This window comes from Hyperoodon ampullatus (genome assembly GCF_949752795.1).
Source record: "Hyperoodon ampullatus genome assembly, chromosome: 16".
NCBI classification, from domain to species: Eukaryota; Metazoa; Chordata; class Mammalia; order Artiodactyla; family Ziphiidae; genus Hyperoodon; species Hyperoodon ampullatus.
In genome coordinates, this window is record NC_136929.1 from 14482472 (window position 1) to 14497939 (window position 15468).

The window sequence follows — 15468 nt, forward strand, 5'->3', positions numbered from 1 at the left end:
ATCCTAAGAGACTAGTTTTCTGTCAGCAACCCTCTAACACCTACCACTCTGACTTGCAAATATGCACTAAAACACTCACTGAACTAAGGAATGACCGTAGGCACTGGTTACAAGAGTCACTGATACCTTGAAGACAAACTAAACCACCTAAGGTCCTTTTCAGGACTACAACCACCAGTATGGACCTGAGGCGACCCTGTTTACAGGAGACCCTCTGGCAGCAGAGTAACCTGTACACTTAACAAATATGAAATTCTCATTGTAGCCCAAAAAGAGAGTAAGCATATTCAAACTTCTGTTCCACGGTGTAAAATCTGTAACTGAATGTAGCTACCTGACTGTATATTGTTATTAGTAAGATGAAATCTTTATGGACTTTATAGACTGGTAAACTCTCTTAAATACCACAAAAAGCTCACTTAAGAACATAGAAAGAAAACAAATTATATATCATCTATATTCACAGATCATCAAAAAATAAAATATAAGAATTCTTTAATTGGCAAGGATAAAATATAGTCATAATATAAAATTTATCTTTTCAAACCATTTTATGGTACCAAACAATAAAGATTGGACCATGTCATCTCTTCAATTTCTATGCTTCACAATGAGGAAAATGAGGTAAATGAGGTCCTCAGAAAGTAAGAACTTCCCAAGGTCACTTCACAGTTCTCCTCCAAGAGGTAACCGATATTATCAGTTTCTTGCATATCTTTCCAAAGGCTTTTATCAATATACAAGTAAATACACGTTTTCTCACTCTTTCTAAGGCAAATATCAACAAATGTTCTACACCATGCAGAACATATACACACGTTTGAGACCTGTGCCTACATTCCACAGGAATAGCCTTCAAATGATGCATACTGTAAAAAATTAATAAACAGATCCTCAAAGCCAAGGAGGAAGAGCCTAAGGCTTCAGGAGCCATTTTATTTTTCTTTAATCATTTGTCTGCCTCAGTTAATCTTAAAATCTTACTTTGCAGAGAAGCAATTTTAGGCTTCTGAAAACATTAGGAAGCCTCAAAATACCAACTGAAATAGGCATTCCTTTCATTTCTGGATTTCAAAAGTTCTCCATAATGGCCACTGGTATTCTAAATGGTCTTTGGTCAGGTTGGTCCATTTAGTTAGAAATGCACATGAGGAAGGACCATAGTTTTTAAACATGGGGGGGACCCTCAAAATATTTGCGTATTGGGATCCCATTTCTCAGAGATTTTTTTCCTAGAGTAACGGAACAATTTTCAAACAGCTTAAACAGTTTACAGCTCAAACAGCTCAATTCAGACAGCTTGCAAGCTCATACCAGCCAATTCTAAGGAAATAGCTTGGTGTAGCTTGGTGTTGGAAGAGCCAGGCCAAAGGCTTTTTCCATCCAGTTTCCAGAGAACAGCCCCTATTCCAAAGCAATGGGCCAATCGCTAAACTGGTACAATTTCAGGAGAAACAGCCCCTGTCTCCAAAGGAATGCACAGAAGGCTAGCCAGCTTCAATAAAACAGTCTGATCTGAAAATCAGACCAAAATGCCAAATGAGTACTCTCATACAGAACAAGGCCTTAACCAGTAAGACGAAACCTTAAAACAGATCCCAAATAAAGCCTGGAGAGCTTCAAATGCAAAGAGGGCATGAGCTGGGATCCATGAGAAAGATGTACCTTCAAATTCCAGGGTCAGTGAGAAAAGCAGTGAGCAACAATGGGCTCATTTATGGATAATGCACCTGTTTGCTTGCCAGCTCTGGAGCCACTGGGAGTCTTCTCTGATCCCAAAACGTTGACCTAAAACAAACAGATTGCCAAATATTTCTCCAGCAAAGTTGTATTTATTCGGGATCAGCAAAGAACTGCAGTTTGGGGTCTGCGACCATGGCAAGCTATGTGCAAGTCCCCAGACAGCAAGGGAAGGAAAGCACTTTTATAGAGGGGAGGGGAAAGAAAGTTGGGAGGGCTGTAGTAAACAGAGTCCATGGCTTTTCATTCACTGAGTCCTTGCCAGGAAAGAAGAGAAAATAACCCAAATGTCTATCAACTGATGAATAGATGAATAAAATGCATCACACACATACCATGCAATACTCAGCAATTAAAAGAAATAGCTAAGTGATATATAATGCAACAGTCTGCATGAATCTCCAGGGAATTATGCTGAATAAGAAAATTCCAAAAGGTTACATAACGTTTGAGACCACGTATGTAACATTTTTCAAATGTCAAAATTTAAGAAACAAGTAACAAATTAGTGGTTGCCAGGAGTTATGAATGAGGGGCTGAAGCAGTATGGGAGGGAAGTGGGCGTGGTTATAAAAGGGCAACAGAAGGGATCCTTGTGGCAAGAGGACTGTTCAGTATCTTGACTGTGGTGATGGATACAGGAAAAAGTGTATAGAATTAAATACACATAGAGAAATGAATATTAGTAAGGCTGAGGAATCTGAATAGACTGGTAGATTATATCAATGTCAATATCCTGGCTGTAATGTCATACTATAGTTTTAAAAGATGCTATCATTGGGAGAAACTGGGTATTGAGTAAAGGGTACACAGAACCTCTATGTATGATTAATTACAATTACATGGGCATCTACAATTATCTCAATAAAGATTTCAATTAAAAGGAAAATATCATTCAATACAGATGCGCATTCTCATGGAAGAATCCTATAACAATAATAGCAAAGGTGGTTTTAAGAACACACTAGCAGAAGCACGACTCACAGAGGACAATCAAAAGTGTGAAGTTTCATGAAAGTCCCCTTCTTATTTCTGAGAGGTTTTAATATTGATTAACTCAAGACATATCCACACTTTTCCAAAAGGATATATCCAATACCCACCCAGTAAGGACTAATTTGTGATAAAGCTTTATTCTAAATTGTGGTATTTCTAAAAGGCTACTCTAGCCTTTGTAACTGGAAAAGAATTCTAAGTAATAGATTTAAGCATTTGTTTAAAAGAAGGAAATACATTCTTATGTTTTATCACTCATCCATTTAACAAATTTTTACACAACCCTTGCTGTGTACAAAGGACCGGGGCTAGGAAAAGGTCACTCCAGCACTTTCCCTCCCCATCACCTGTCCTTCAGCATCCTCTCTAACACAATCCCACGTAGCAGGGTAGATTAGACAAACAGAAAATGACATCGAATTTTATTAAGACCATGAGATAGTTTCTGATTCAATACAATTAACTTCTAATGTATTCTGGATTTGTCTGAATATTATGACAAAGGTTATGAAAACATTAAAAATTTTAGTTTTATTTTCATAGTGGTTATCATCACGGTAAGTAAGCATTTTGATAAACTACAAAAATGCAAATAATGAACAATGGGAGATACATATATATATACACATATATATATATATATATATATACACACACACACACATAGACACACCCTTTCTAGACCACTCCAGAATCAAATCCATGTGGAACAAAAAAGCAGGTCTTAAAACAGGTCCCATGAGGGCATAAAGACATTAGCTAGCTGTCTCTCTTCAAATCCTTTTTCAGGATATAACCCCTTCAATTACATGTAATCTGTAACACTTCCCCCAACAAACCCAAAACACTTTATACTTTGTAAAGTAGCCATGTGGGTGATTGCAAAATTTCCTTTTAAGATCTGTTTCGTTATTCCTTTCAAATCAAATAAAGGGTTTCCCAAGTCACTCAGGCAACTTTTAGAATAGCTCAGCTGACAGGTTTAGATTCCCATGGAGGACAAAGCAGAACATGAGCTATTTAAACGGAGTTAGGATTACTTATCTATTCCATACACCTTACCTTCCATCTGTTAAAATGATTCTTTGATGCCAGCCACTAAATATTAATTCAGGAACTATGGATCTTACACACATAAATAAAATGATTTTCCCTTTCAGGTATAAAATGATTATTAAATGTCTTAATATAAAAAAATAAGTTCAGTATGTTCACTCAAAGTATCTTCACAGAGCCATATACAAATTGAACTTAACTTACCACTTTTTTAAAATCATCTTCTGCTTCATCAAGTTTTCCTTGTTTGAGTAACAAGTGACCTCTCTGTAATCTCGCCTAGAAAAACAAAAAAAAAGAGTACACTGAGTACTATGCATTTCTAAATTTTCTTTAAACACAAAGAATAAAACTAAATAAGCTAATGAAATATTAATTTTTCCTATGCCCATTTGACTTCACACTCTGAGAATAATTCCTGGAACCAATGAATGTGTATAAATTTTGTTAAAGTATGCTTCCTTTAAATATACTTTTTACTATATCAAAAAAAAAAATAAATGAAAACATGTGTCCTCACAAAATCTTGGACATGAATGTTCATAGCAATAGCCAAAAAGTAGAAACAAACCAAACTCCCATCAACTAATAAATCAATAAGCAAATGTGATATGTCCATACAATGGAATATCATTCAGCCATAAAAAGGAAGGAACTACTGACACATACCACAGTATGGATGAAACTTGAAAACATTATGCTAAGTGAAAGAAGTCAGACACAAAAGGCTACATATTGTATGATTTCGTTTATATGAAATATCCAAGTCAGACAAATCCATAGAGACAGAAGGTGCCAGGGGCTAGGACAGAAATGGGAGGTGACTCCTAATGGGTACAGGGTTTCTTTGGGTGGGGGGGTGATAAAAATGCTCTGGAACTAGATAATGACGATGCTTGCAGAACCTTCTGAATATACTAAAAACTGCTGAATTGCACACTTTAAAAAGGGTGAGAGGACTTCCCTGGGGGTGCAGTGGACAAGACTCTGTGCTCCCAATGCAGGGGGCCCAGGTTCGATCCCTGGTCGGGGAACTAGATCCCATATGCATGCCGCAACTAAGAGTTAACATGCCGCAACTAAAGAGCACGCCTGCCGCCACCAAGGAGCCCACCTGCTGCAACTACGGAACCCACATGCCCCAACTAAGGAGCCCACGTGCCCCAACTGAGGAGCGAGTGAGCCGCAACTAAGACCTGATGCAACCAAATAAATAAATATTTTTAAATGGCCACATTCTTTGTTTAAAAAAAAGGGTGAATTTGATGATATGTGAGTTATATCTCACTTAAAAAGTACTTTAAGCAGGCATGATAACTTTTTACCACTATAATAAAAGTTGTTATAACTTGGGACTTTACCAATCAAAGCTCTGGAAATAGTTTTGTTTTGTTTTCTTTTTATTAACTCTTAATGCACATATTTACTCCACTATAACCAGAATAACAATGCCTCTTCCTTTGAACATCCATCATCTCTAATATTCCTCTTCTAATGCGCATAATCCCATCTCTTCCAAGAATACCAACTCTCTGATGATCAATGTCTACCATAAGACAGAAACCACACCAATATTCTACTAAAACTTATATATTACTTTTACAGTACTTAAAAATTTCCCTAATCCTCTGAAAAACATAAAGAGCAAGATTAAAGCCACTTCAACTAGCTAGTAAGTACTATAATACTAGGAAAATGAGCTACTTAACCTCTGTGGAAGGTTATGCTTAGCTGGGTAAAGTAATAAAGAAAAATTTGACACTTGTGAATTCCATCTTAAAATAATAGTAATATTTCAAACCAAATATTCACCCATATCTAATCAATCATCTTGAATACCTTCTGGATTATGGCAGGACATAAACAATAAGTGAATTACCAAATTAATTTTGAAACAATATAATTGGGTCCTATTATTTTAAGCTATTACAGTGACCTGCCAATTGTCAAGATATCCTATTAGACCGTAAATTCCTCTACTTCTGAAGCTTGGGTGTTGGTTCAGGGCAGGACTCTTGTCTAATTCAGCACTGTATTCTCATCACAAACCACTGCTTAATTAAGCTACCCCCTCTTCTTTATTCTTCCCACTACAGCCTTAATTGAAACTGTCATCAGTCACCTGACAGCCTCTTAGTTCAACAGTCTCTTAATTAGCTCATTTCTCAGCCTCACATCTTGCCCTACACTCCATCCTCCACATAGATATCTTTCTAAACCACAAAGCTAACATCACTACCAACCTTCTAAAAATCACTAATGTACCCACTCCACTGTGCCTCCTTCACACAGGCCTTTGATTCCAGGGACTGAGTTTCTCTTGTTGCCGGGTCCACTACATCAGAGTGGCTTTCTACATCCTCCAGCTATGCCTAGCATGCCAGTCTTCACCTTAAGAAACAAATCACCTCTTCCGAGTTTCCTTAAATTTTCCTTTAAAGAAAATTTAGATGAACTTACTGCAGTGAAATCCATCTTCAATTCAATCACTTTAGTTAAATCAGGAAGTGCTGCTTTTGATTTGCCCATAGCTAAGAAGACAGTAGCTCTCCGATAATAAGCAATATAGTTATCAGGGTCACCATCTGAAAATTAAAATAACAAATATTAACTCTCAGTACTTTATTCAAAAAACCAAGTCATCTGAACAGTATTAGAGTTTGCAATTCTACTAGGAAAGGCATTAAGAAAAGAATTTCTTCATCAATACTGGGTCATTTTGCCTAGCAAGATCACTGCAAATAAATCCAGAACAGGGGCTCAGCAAACTGTAGCCTCTGAGCCAAAAACAACCCACAGACTTCAAGTAAAGAATATTTTTTACATTTTTAAAGAGTTGTCAAAAAAAAATAGAAAAATATGCAACAGACACTACATGGCTACAAAGCCTAAAACATTTATTATCTGGTCCCTTAGGGAAAAAGTTTGCCTACCTTTGGTCTAGAATATTAACTATATTCAACTCTTAACTTTTATAAGTATCCAATTCTGTTTTCAATTGTTTGTCTTTGTTGAAATTTTCTTAAGTGAAATTCTGATTGAGAATATGGACTTTGCACTTACTCACAGGATTTTAGGAAATTAGACTTCCATTTAAACTGATATACTGAATGTGCAACTGCTCTCTCCCAAACGCCAACTAAAATGGCAGTGAAGAAATAAAGGTACAGACCATGGGACAAAGGAGAATGGAAAAGAGAGTGAGACCAGTGAGTAAGGTGAGAGTCGCTAACAATATCTGAAGGAAGGAAAGCAGACAGATGAGTTAAGTGCTTGAACTAACTCTACTCTGCTCAGCACCTACAAAATGGGGGAAGGAGTCAAGTCAATCAGAAGTAAACCTCAGGCTGCCAAACAATCCTTCTAAAAAAAAAAAAAATATATATATATATATATATATACACACACACATATATTTTTTTCTTAAAAATTATCTTGACCAAATCCAGTCATGCACCTTAAAAAAATAAATATTTATGCACACAGATATTCATTACCACAAGATTTACAACTAAAATTCCCTACAAGTTCTATCCCTGAAGGTCTTATCATTTGCAAAACATTACAATATGGAAACCTATATGGCAGGATAGTATATAATCATTCAAAATTATGATTTTAAGGAGTTGTTAACACCATTGAAAACTACCTGAAGTACTGCTGGGGGGAGATAAGGCAGGAAGAGAAAATAGGCTATAAAACCATATATGAAAGAAGATACACAAATGGCCAATAAGCACATGAAAAGATGCTCAACATCACTAATCATTAGGAAAATGCAAATTAAAACCACATTGAGATACCACTTCACACCCATTAGGATAAGAAAGGGGAGAAAAAGAAGACAGAAAGGGAGAAGGAAAGGAAAGAAAGAAAGAGAAAAAGAAAGGAAAGAAGAAGGAGAATGGGAGAAAGAAAGAAAAGAAAGAAGGAAGGAAGGAAGGGAGGGAGGGAGGATTAGAACTTGGAGCCCGTGTGCACTGCTGGAGGGAATGTCAACTGGTGTGGCTCCTGTGAAACACGATATGGAGGCTCCTTACACACTGAACACGGAATCACCCTATGAACCACCAATTCTACTTCTGAGTACACATATCCAAAAGAAATGAAAGCTGACTGCCAAGACATGGAAGCAACCTAAATGTCCATCAGCAGATGAATGGATAAAGAAGATGTCGTGTACATATATACAATGGGATATTAGCCATAAAAATGAATGAAATTTTGCCATTTATAGCAACATGGATGGACTTGGAGGGCATTATGCTAAGTGAAATAAGTCAGACGGAAAACGACAAATACTGTATGATATCACTTATATGTGGGATCTAAAAAATACAACAAACTAGTGAATATAACGAAAAAAAGAAGCAGACTCACAGATACAGAGAACAAGCTAGCGGTTACCAGTGGGGGGAGGGAAAAGGGGAGGGGCAATATGGGGTAGGGGATTAAGAGGCACAAAATATTGGGTATAAGTTGCAAGGATATATTGTACAATATGAGGAATATAGCCAATATTTTATAACTATAAATGAAGTATAACCTTTAAAAAGAAAAGGATTGAAAGCTGATACTTGTACACCCATATTCACAGTGACATTATTCACAATAGCCCAAAGGTGGAAACAACCTAAATGTCCACCGGTGGATGAGTGGATAAATAAAATGTGGTATACACATACAATGGAATATTATTCAGCCTTAAAAAAGGGATGGAATTCTGATAAATGCTACATTACAGATGAACCCTGAAGACATCACCCTAAATGAAATAAGCCAGACACAAAAAGACAAATATTGTACAATTCTACTTCTATGAGGTACCTAGAGTAGTCAAATTTATAGAGACAGAAATTAGAATGGTGGTTGCCAAGGAAGGACTGAGAAGGGACGGGGATCAGAAATGGGGAACATTGTTTAATGGGTATAGAGCTTCAGTCTGGGACGATGAAAAAGTTCAGGAGATGGATGGTGGTAATGGTTGCACAACAATGTGAATGCACTTAATGCCACTGAACTACATGCTTAAAAATGGTTAAAATGGTAAATTTTGTTATGTATATTTTACTACAATAAAAAAAGTAAAAGAATGAGGCAGTCAGGGGAAAAACAGGACTATTTTTGAAAAAATAAGAGAATTGGGCATTTTAACAATATAAGACTTCTTTTCCTTAAATCTAAAACAAAAAATCCATATATGTTTCCAGCTAAGCATCACTGAACTTTCTTCCCTGATCAATTTCCCTTGGAAGATAAGGAAAAAAGAACAAAGTCAGTAGCCTTTGCTACTGACTTTGTGGGAAATACAGGTTATTTCCCACAAAAATTGTAATTAGCTTGAAGAAACAGTAAGAAACAGAGGAACTATACTTAGAGCATACCAGCCAGATATATAATATTTTTGGTTCAGTTCATATTTGATTTAGAATGTGCAATAAATGTAAAATATATGGCACCTGGTCAGCATAACTGGCCATAAGAATGATTTGACATCTAAGAATTAATGAAACTTACAGTGACTGTGTCTGAAAGCAGAAGGAAATTCACTTCAGGTCAACAGTAGTTACGTGGGCAGAGACTGGATTTTCTTCTTTATATAGTTCATATACATATTCCAAAATGTTTCACAATGAACATGGATTACTTTTATATTCATTAATTTTAAAAAAGTTACTCACTCCTAGACATGTATCCGGAGAAAAACATGGTTCAAAAGGACACACGCACCCCAATGTTCACTGCAGCGCTGTTTACAATAGCCAAGACGTGGAAGCAACCTAAATGTCCATCGACAGATGAATGGATAAAGAAGATGTGGTACATATATACAATGGTATATTTCTCGGCCATTAAAAAGGATGAAATAATGCCATTTGCAGCAACATGGATGGACCTAGAGATTATCATACTAAGTGGAGTTAAGTCAGAGAGAGAAAGACAAATATATTATATTGCTTATATGAAGAATCTAAAAAAAAAAAAAGAATACAAATGAACTTATTTATGAAACAGAAAGAGACTCACAGTCTTAGAGAACAAACTTATGGTTACCAGGGGGCAGGAGTGGGGTGGGAGGAGGAGGGACAGATTGGGATTGAGATGTACACACTGCTACATGTAAACTAGATAACCAACAAGGAAGGACCTACTGTATAGCACAGGCAATTCTGCTCAATATTCTGTAATAACCTAAACGGGAAAAGAATTTGAAAAAGAATAGATACATGTGTATTTATAACTGAATCACCTTGCTGTACACCTTAAACTAACACAACATTGTTAATCAAGTATACTCCAATATAAAATAAAAATTTTAAAAGAAAAAAGAAAAGTTAAGTTCTCCATGACTTATGTACACTAATCGAAGAATACGAAATACTAGAAACGACATGATTTAAGGCCTATAGTTTACACCACACATCTTCATACGTCCAAAACCTACTCCATCTCTGAGGCACAGCTCAAATGACTTATTTGATTACACATGTGAAAATAAACCTTCCATTACTTCGGTTTCCATAACACTCTATAATATATATCTCCTACAGCACCTAACACTTATCACTACCTCCTGATATCAATTATTTATATGCTTACCTCACTCTAGAAAAAAATACATTCCCTGAGTGAATTCATTTTTCGTGTCTCTATAGCACCTTGTAATCAAATGAAAGGAAATGGAAACAAATTCCAGATAACTCCAACAAGGGACACTCCCACATCCACTCAACACTGAGACCTGCCAGGAATAGGCCAGGGACCCAGAGAAGTCAGCACAGACATGGCTCTCAAAGAGACGTGCCTCACCAGGACACTCATATCATCTCCCCCACGAAATGAGCAATGGCATTTTCAAAAACAGGTGTTGCTTATTTTGAATACAGTATGACCCTCTTTCAAGAAAAGAAGAATGCTTATTGCTGGCTTTGGGCATTTTATCAAGAAGGCACCTTCAGCAAAAATTGCAATGGACTTCTATTTGGAAAAAACCTGACCATTTCAGTCTATGTAGAAAAACCTCCAAAGATTAAGTATGACAACGCTTTTTAACAAGTATTTGATTATACATACATTAAAAATGTCTATATAAAGTATTTCTGGGGCACTCACTTTCACTTATTTTACTATTCAGTTTTTAGGTATTTTTAAGATATGAAATGGGATTGCAACCCCAATTTATAACACGGAACCTATAAAAATAAGGAATCAGATGTCAATGGTTCAACCTATGAATCAAGAATCAAAGTGCTTAGTGGTATAAGGTCACTTGGATGGCAAATATCAAAATAGCCTTCCCTTGCTCTTCATCTTAAAATACCATCAGTTCCCAGAACTAGTGTCCATTCCTATATCATTATGCAGGAAGTAGCAACTGAACAAGAATTGGTTTAAGAAACTCATGCTTAGTTTCTCACAATACAAGATTTGATAACCTTGAAAATAATCACTTTTCCTATTATCCATCCAAATATGATACAGTTCATTATTTAAATTATATGCAAGCCTACATCTGCAAACACTAGACTTCATTTGAAAACATGTCAGTCAAATTGTTATACTAGTTTATTCAAAATTTGAATATGAGAAATGAATTTAAGGTGTAATCCTAAAACTATCAGACAATTCAAATGTGAGAAAATTAGCCCTAATAAAGAAAATACAACTACTATCTGGAGGGAAACATCAGAAAGCCAGTTACGAATGATTCTGTAAATGGTGGCAGCGGGGTGAACACCACCTCTGCAGAGGTACAGAAAACTTTTCATTCTAGCTCCCAGCAAACCCATCTCTACCCCTTCTTTCATTCAGACTTTTACTGAGCACCACCAGAGACTAAAATAATAATAGTAATAACAATAATAAGATAGTACTTATCCTTAAGAAGTTCACAATCTTCTGAACTAGAATGTGACCTTTGAAGGTCACTAGAACACTCTGTGTCCTTTTCTGTAAATGTGAATAGTAATGTCCATCCCCATTTCACAAGTAAAGTTCAAATGTAATGAGAAAGCACCACGATGTGTTTAAGTACCAAATGAATGAAGCCGTGGATTTTTTTTTTGACTTAGCCAGATTATGTTAAGTGTGATACCGGTTATCTTACCAAGCAATTGGAGAAACCTATCATTTCATTCATGTCCACCATTTAATCCACCACTTTAGACATTCATTCATGCCAGATACACCTAAGACACTCTGTAAGGTCTACCAAAGAAATGTTTCAGACCCTAGGACTCTTTATCCCCATAAGACCATGCTGTAGAAATGAGAGGCATCCTCACACCTGCACCGTGGTTTTCTCTCATGATAAAATCTCTAAACAAAACCTGTGTCTGACTACATCATAATAGTGAAATAGATGCAGCTCTTTCAGAAGACTATTTAGGAAGTGATACCAACACTCTTCATTAAATCACTGTTTCCAACAGATCAAGAGTACTTAAGTTCCAAATCTTAAAATTCTTGTCAAAAAATATTTATATACCAGATGCAAAGAAATTTCAAACCAAATCACCAATAGATCTGTACTACAATTATTTGTGTTGCTATTGAGTTTTAATACATAAACCTTTTATTGTGTAAAAATGTAATTATCAAACATACCATGCCTAAGTAATATTCAAAATGTAACCAAGTAATTTTTCAAAAATGAAAATGGGAAAAGGGTGTCACAGCCATAAATAATGTCAGCTATAACATTATAATAAAAAATGAGTCATTGATGCGTCCAATGCCACTAGCCAAATTCTATTACAAACTCTAACATCAATTTCTAATCACAGGAAAAGTTAGAGATAAAGTACATTACAAAATTCAGAAGTTGGGAAGTATAAACATTTAATGAATTTTTTATAGTCAGTTTAAAGCAATGTACTAAAATATGGGTGACATTTTACCACAAAAAATTATTGTACATTTTACAGTAGCACAGCTCTTTGATCTAATGCAGTAACTAGAGTAACTGCATAACTTATTAGTCTAGAAGTTAGGAGACCTGGACTAATTCACTGTTAGCAAGAGGCTCTCACTAACTCACTGGGTTACCTGAAGCAGTAAACATGGCCATACTAAATTGGATGTTTGGTAAATGAGAAAATTGAAATAGAAGATCTACAGTTCTTTTCTGATAAACAAATATCTCATAAGAGACTCAGTAGGCCATGACACCACATCACCCATCACTACCTACTGTATACATCCATCAACTACAATTTAAACTCTATTTTCTATGGTTATTTTACATAAACTAAAATGATGAATATCTCAAACTACACAGGTCTTCCTCAAATTATAAGTGTACCATTTGAGAACCACTGTTACTTGCCAAACTACAATGAACAAAATGACATTGCTATTTGAATTCTGAAGGCACTAGCAGTGTCTCACTTTTCCCCTTTACTGAATTTCACAAATAAATTACCATGTTTTAGCTTTACTAATTTACATCTTTCAATGCAGATAATAATACACTATTGGTTATTTTTGGGGAAGAGCCATCTCTAGAATTCTTGTATGGCGGTGAAGCTAACAAAAAACAGGCATTTTAAACGATGTTAACAATATGCCACAGCCCTTAACGTTCTTATTAATTTGTGAGATTAAAGAAAGCAAACAATAGGGCTTCCCTGGTGGCGCAGTGGTTGAGAGTCCGCCTGCCTATGCAGGGGACGCAGGTTCGTGCCCCGGTCCAGGAAGATCCCACATGCCGCGGAGCAGCTGGGCCCGTGAGCCATGGCCGCTGAGCCTACGCGTCCGGAGCCTATGCTCCGCAACGCGAGAGGCCACAACAGTGAGAGGCCCGCGTACCGCAAAAAAAAAAAAAAAAAAGAAGAAGAAAGCAAATAATAAAGTATAAAATAAGTAGAAGGTATATGTTTCTGCAAATATTCTCATGGTAGCGAGGAAGAATCAGTTTTTTATTTTTTAAGACATGCTTTATCTAAGACAATAACTGAAAACAATGTTAATTACCGCACTGCAGCACTGAAGACAACTCAAATCACCAGAGAAAGTGTGGACTTAGGAATGACCCGGTCACACAGTATATGGTCTCTAGCAAAAAGTAACTACTGCAAATTGTGCCAATTAACTACAACTTTCCAAGGTGAGCTAGTCACTGAAATAAATGGAAAAACCTTCCTCTTAGAAGCTCCACATACTTAAGAAAACCCTATTAACATAGTAAATTTGCTTTTAGAAAAGTCTTAATTTTCGAAGATACAGTATTTCTATATACCTTACACATGTGACTGTCCCCTATTTTCTTTTTTTTTTTTTTCGGGTGGGGGGGCAAGGAACAGCGACTTTATTCGAAAAGCCAGCAGACCAAGAAGATGGTGAACTAGTGTCCAAAAGCCATCTGCCCTGAGTTAGAATTCAGGCTTCTTTTATACTAAAAAAGGAGAGGGTCAAGTTCTGGTTCTGTTCAGGCTCCGGAGGGGACTTGTTAATTTCTTTCTTCCTGCAGCCATTCACAGGTGGGCCTGGTCAGGAGGTTTCCTGGTTTCAGGACTTAATGAAGCTCAGGTTCTTGATGTCTCATGGCAGAAAGAATTCAGTGAGAGACAAAGTGATAGGTAAGAAGTGGATTTATTTAGAGAGAAACACACTCCACACACAGAGTGTGGGCCATCTCAGAAAGTGAGAAAGGCCTGTCCCCTATTTTCAAAGAAATCTTTATATACATTTCTCTCATCTAATCTTCACAGCAAGTCCTTTTTTGGGTGGCAGAGTGAAACTGCTGGGAATATGCAGGTCACTTCTTTAAGCCTACACTTTCTTACATAACTTGACCAATGTCACAGAATTATCAAGTGGCAAAGCCAAGATTAAAATCTAGGTTTCCTATTATTCCAGAGAGCTAGTAACATCAGTAATAAAAATCTAAGTTCAAGAAAAAGCATGAAGAAAAATATCACCAAACCAAAACCTAACTACTTTTTGCTTATATAGTAAGTTACAACAATAGGATAATTCTTCTGGTGAGCAGAACTATATCTTATTAAAAATACACTACTCAGGGCTTCCCTGGTGGCGCAGTGGTTGGGAGTCTGCCTGCCGATGCAGGGGACACGGGTCCGTGCCCCGGTCCGGGAAGATCCCACATGCCATGGAGCGGCTGGGCCCATGAGCAATGGCCGCTGAGCCTGCGCGTCTGGAGCCTGTGCTCCACAACGGGAGAGGCCACAACAGTGAGAGGCCCGCGTACCGCAAAAAAAAAAAAAAAAAACAAATACACTACTCATTACTCTGCAGGTTGACTTGTCACTCTTAACCATCCTAAATAAAGGTGAGTATACGTAAGTAAATAAAAAAGGAATGAGGAGGGCTTCCCTGGTGACGCAGTGGTTGAGAGTCCGCCTGCCGATGCAGGGGACATGGGTTCGTGCCCCGGTCCGGGAAGATCCCACATGCCGCAGAGCGGCTAGGCCCGTGAGCGTCCGGAGCCTATGCTCTGCAACGGGAGAGGCCACAACAGTGAGAGGCCCGCGTACCGCAAAAAATAAAAATAAAAAAAAGGAATGAGGAATATCGATATCAAAAAGATTTAGCAAAAAACTTTTATGTAGTGACTCATAAGAAAATCCTCTAAGACCTCATGCAGAACCTATTTACTCTGGTCATCTCGTTTCTCACAGTCCCAACAGATTACACACTGCAAAGATAGTTGAT

General features: G+C 36.9%; 1 protein-coding gene across 1 annotated transcript in view; it reads right to left on the reverse strand.

The window, feature by feature from the left end:
- DNAJC3 (DnaJ heat shock protein family (Hsp40) member C3) overlaps nucleotides 1-15468 on the reverse strand; it is a gene marked incomplete at its 5' end in the record, with an annotated part of 85381 nt that overhangs the window by 49505 nt on the left and 20408 nt on the right. Inside the window, 2 exons of the mRNA XM_079721817.1 lie at nucleotides 3997-4071; nucleotides 6253-6377. Of these exons, the coding sequence (XP_079577943.1) occupies nucleotides 3997-4071; nucleotides 6253-6377 (200 nt within the window). The remainder of the gene's footprint in view (nucleotides 1-3996; nucleotides 4072-6252; nucleotides 6378-15468) is intronic.